Source organism: Ambystoma mexicanum, chromosome 11 (genome assembly GCF_040938575.1).
Source record: "Ambystoma mexicanum isolate Mex_15411 chromosome 11, UKY_AmexF1_1, whole genome shotgun sequence".
Lineage (NCBI taxonomy): Eukaryota > Metazoa > Chordata > Amphibia > Caudata > Ambystomatidae > Ambystoma > Ambystoma mexicanum.
Window position 1 is genome coordinate 170,958,840 of NC_090934.1, and position 4,874 is coordinate 170,963,713.

General features: G+C 54.5%; 1 protein-coding gene across 1 annotated transcript; it reads right to left on the minus strand.

Moving 5' to 3' along the window:
• Nucleotides 1-2,577: 2,577 nt before the first annotated feature.
• Nucleotides 2,578-4,162, minus strand: LOC138504951 (myb-related transcription factor, partner of profilin-like). The gene is made up of 2 exons (XM_069625335.1): nucleotides 3,742-4,162; nucleotides 2,578-3,140 (listed from the first exon to the last, which is right to left on the minus strand). Exons 1-2 carry the CDS (start codon nucleotides 4,160-4,162, stop codon nucleotides 2,578-2,580), a joined length of 984 nt encoding a protein of 327 aa, XP_069481436.1.
• Between the last annotated feature and the right edge of the window lie 712 nt (nucleotides 4,163-4,874).

Genomic DNA, 4,874 nt, shown 5'->3' on the forward strand with positions numbered 1-4,874 from the left:
TAAGACTAGCAATGTTGGGGCTGGAGGACCTGATAGCAATGCAAGTGCTACAACTGCAAATACAACAACAACAACAACAACAACAACAACAAGAGGCTGCACAGAGGAGACGCAGGGGGAGAAGGAGGGCAAGGCAGGGCCAGCAAGCCCCACCAGCACAGCCAGTGGCACCACGCAGGCAGCCCCCAATCCCACGCATCAGAGCCAGTCCATTCACCCTCACCGCTGAGCAGATCCACACCCTGTACCGACTGGACCGGGACACCATCACCACCATATGGACATGATACACAACGACATCGTCAGCATGATTGAAACACCCACCGCCATCCCCCCCCCCCACTGAAGGTAGTGTCCGTGCTCCACTTCCTGGCCACAGGCACCTACCAGCACACAGTGGGGCACTTGCATGGCATATCACAACCATTATTCTCACATACACTGATCCAAGTGCTGGATGCCCTCCTCAAGCACACAGATGACCACATCTCATTGCCACGGTCTGCCCAGGAGATTGCTAACACCAAAGTGGGTTTCCATGCACTAGCTGGCACACCTGGTTGCATTGGTGCCATCGACTGCACCCATGTGGAATTTACGGTCCCACGTGCCATGGAGGTACCGTACCGCAACCGTAAACTATTTCACTCAATCAACGTGCAAATGGTCTGTGACTCCAACAGGATCTTCACACATTGTTGTGCCCGATTCCCCGGATCAACCCATGATTCAATGGTCCTGCGTAACTCCACAATACCACGCTACATGGAGCGACATGCAGGGCCAAGATCCTGGCTACTCGGTGAGTCTCATGTCATGAGCATGGAAATGAGAAGTGGGTAGGTGATCGACGTACCAATGCATACTTCACCTGGCAGAAAGGGGGGGGGGGATGATGCATACTTCACCTGGCAGAAAAGGGGGGGGGGGTGATGCATACTTCACCTGGCAGAAAAGGGGGGGGGGGTGATGCATACTTCACCTGGCAGAAAGGGGGGGGGGAATGATGCATACTTCACCTGGCAGAAAGGGGGGGGAATGATGCATACTTCACCTGGCAGAAAGAGGGGGGGGGAATGATGCATACTTCACCTGGCAGAAAGGGGGGGGAATGATGCATACTTCACCTGGCTGCGACTAGCAGTAGCCAGATCATACCCTGAGGCAGCACTTACGTCATCTGACACCTGTATATGTGATGCCTGACCTAAGCAGCCCTAACATGTGAATGAAGGTGTGTCCCAACCATGACACAACCATCTTCAAGTGCATTGTACAAAATGTGACCACATTGACTCCAACGAAATGCACCTACATGCACGTCACCAAACACCATCAACTGAAAGGCCTGTCCCCCATAACTGTGCCCAAAGGAGGCACATGATGGACTGGAACATCAATGCACCACAACACAGACAGCAAGGCCCACAAACTGTCCCTATTGACATCAGTATTGTTCACTGGGGTCATAATGAGGCAGACAGCAATGTTGTGATCATGTGAGCGTTAACCTCACAGGACACGTGCCAGGTCACCTAAAGATACGGCCTGAACGTACACAGTGGATGGGCACTCACAAGTCACTTGCCCCCCCTGCATGCATTATGTTTTGGCATGCAAAACAGTACATGAGAGCCATGAACATATACCGGTTGCATAGTGTGAATCCATTAGCGCAACTAAAAGTGGTGCAAAGTAACAGTTGAATGCAAGGCATGGTGGCACGTCATGTTCATAAATCAATTCCATCCCTGACACATACATTGTCGCCCACATACAGGTGATGCAGGCTATCCCCTGAAGAGGTGGATTCTTACACCAGTCCGGAACCCACAGAACCAGCATGAGGAGGACTACAACCGTGCCCATGCACGTACCCGTGTGGTGATTGAGCAGGCTTTCAGCCTACTGAAGGCACGTTTCCGCTGCATCAGCAGGTCTGGCGGGGCACTCCTGTACCGCCATGAGAAGGTTGCGAAGATCGTCATGGCATGTGTCATGCTACACAATATGTGCATCAGACGAAATGTGCCCCTGCCGCCTGACGCAGAACTGCAACCACCTGACGATGAGGAGGGTGGGGTTGTGGCAGCACCTCAAGGAGGCAGCGATGCACAGGAGGGGCGTGAAATGCATCAGAATCTCATTGACCAATGCTTCTAGCACACACGGCGGGTGTGTGTAACATGGAGACGGCACTTGGGGCACTGTGTGTGTCTGGGACATGCACACTGTGGACTGTACAACAATAAAGCACACATACGCAATGAGCAATGTCCACACATTGGATTTGTGCTAAACAATAAAGTGTATTATAATAGTGAAAAGGTATGACACACCAACTCCTCCCGCCCCCCTCCCCCATGAACACCGCAACACACCCACTCCCCCCTCCCCCTGAACACCCCAACACAACCACTTCCCCCTCCCCCCTGAACACCCCAACACACCCACTCCCCCCTTCCCCCTCCCCCTGAACACCCCAACACACCCACTCCCCCCTCCCCCCTGGGATCCCTACGAAAGTGTGGGTCTGTGCAGCAGTGTGTGATGTAGTTCTTCTCCACTGTCCGGGCACTAATGACAGTCCCCTCCCCTGGCCCCCGGGGCACCCCTGCCCGTGCTGCGCAGGTTCCTCCCTGATCTGCGGATGGGGCTGCTCTGTGCAGAGCTGGCAGACGAGGAGGGTCCTGGCTGCACATTTGAACGGCTCTCCCGAATGGTCTGCACCTGTTCTGAGAGGACGTGCCGCACAGCGGCGAGTTCTGTGCAGATGTCCTTCGTGGAGGACTCAATGGCAGCCGTGACTCTGTCTGCGCATTTCTCCATGGCATCCCTTGCCCCCACACACTCTGCAACGTGTTCATTGAGCAGGGTGGATAGCTGCTGCTGCCGGGTGACAATATCATCCAGGGTCTGCTGGTTCCTCTGGCTCATGGCCAATGGCATTGGCATGCCCATTGGGCTGCTCACCTCCGGCAGCGGGGATGGGGTGGCTTGCCAATCCTCGGCCTCCATCTGCCCCTGTGTGGCATCCGCCTGCAGGGGGCTTAGGGATGTGTAGCGGGAATGTGGGTGGGCAGCGGGGCTTCCATCATCAATCTCCTCGATGCTCCGTGCCTCACTGTCGGAGGATGCTGCTATGGCAGCAATTTCACCAAGGGTGCTGCTTGCAGCAGAGCCTGTCCCTTCGGTGGGCACGATGTGTGTCATGTGCGCTGCTGCTGCTGGTTCTGTGGTGACAGTTGTGGTGGCTGTCAGTGCCCTGTCCTCTTCCCCTGGCAGGGTTTGTGGCTACTGGGGTGTCATCCTCGGGACGGCAGAGGTGGAGGCTTGCGGCCTAGGCACAGTTGCCCTGGCCCTCCTGGTGGCTGTGGAGGCAGTGGTGTCCTCATCTTGGAGGTCTGAATCAGAGCCTGTGGTGGAGCAAAGGAGGGAGAGTGTTATTGATGGGTCTGCGGACATTGTGCGTGCATTGTGACAAATGACATCTTAGCAGTAGGTACATGCTGCACATTTGAGGCAGGGTCATACAGGTTGTCTGCCTTTTGTGCGGAAGTAGCATGGTGGTATGTGGGGGCCGGCAGTTAGGGTGTGCATGATGCATGTGTACAGGGTGGATTTCGGATGTGTCTGTGGCCAGTCTCCTGCTGATGTGTTGCATTTGCACTATGGGGCAACATAGTACCTCACATGATTGGACTTTGGTGATTTTTGCAAGGCTTGATTGGAGCCACCTACCTGCATCTCCTGATGTCGGGACTCCTCTCTCCATCCCTCCGCCTCCTTGTATGCTCTCCATTCCAATGGTGGATGCACATATTTCCTCCCATGCTTGCAATTTGATGGGGGAATCACATCCACCCCCGGTTGCCGTGCCCAGGTTCCTATTCGCCGAGAGGATGCTCCTGATGCGGAGCCTGAGGTCGTCCCAGCGCTTTCTGCACTGCTGTGTGTTGCGGGGTACGCTCCCCACCGCACTGACACGCTGTGCCACCAGGGACCATATGGCCTTCTTTTTGGCTATTGCCATCCTGGACATTTGCGTAGAGAAGACCACCGCAGCATTGTCCTGGAGGGTCTCGGCAAGCATGGTTAGTTCCTCCCGGGAGAAGCGGTCCTGGCGCTGCCGGTCGCATGCTTTCTTAACAACTTTGGGCATTTTCAGTTTGGTAATTTGGTGGGTTATGGGTTTGGACAGGTCTCAGGGTCAGATGTGGAATGGTTGGGGAGGATGGCAATGGATTGTGTTTTTAAAGATGGCCGCCGTGCTCTTTCCCGTTCCGCCGCGATGACGCTACTTCCGGTTCCGCTTATTTACGGTCACCGCTGACTGCGGTGACCGCTAATTACGGTGACCGCTCACTACGGTCGCCGCTATGATGGGTGGCGGTAGTGCACCTTGCCGGTAGGGGCCATTTTAGGGTCATTTGCGCCATGGCGTAATTTACATTACCAGCATGGCGTAATGCTCGTGCGCGATGGGTCGGAATGTGCCGCTCTTTACGCCATCGGGCCACGGCGTAAACGTTCATTACGCCATGCCGGTAATGTTCAATACTTACCGCCTGGGTCGTAATGAGGCCCATGGTATACCTTAAAATGAGTCTGTTTGGCACAACATGTCCCAGACATGTGATGGGTGCACATGTATGATGTATGATAGGGTTGATGGAACATGTGCTTTCAGTTCAGGGCTGTGTTGGGCATGACTGATGATTTACTCTCCATACAGCATGTGTTCAGATGCAAACATGGGCATATCAGGTTGACTATTGGGTGTGAAATATATATGGATTTTACTCACCTCCAGCAGTAGACATTTCTGCTCCCACCTGCTGATGGCCAATCCCTGAGAAACCACCACTGTCAAC

Coding starts and splice junctions, on each gene's coding strand:
- LOC138504951 (XM_069625335.1), bottom strand. CDS start 4,162: ATGCCCAAAGTTGTTAAGAAAGCATGCGACCGGCAGCGCCAGGACCGC. Junction 3,141..3,741: donor CCCGACATCAGGAGATGCAG/GTAGGTGGCTCC, acceptor TTGCTGCCATAG/CAGCATCCTCCGACAGTGAG.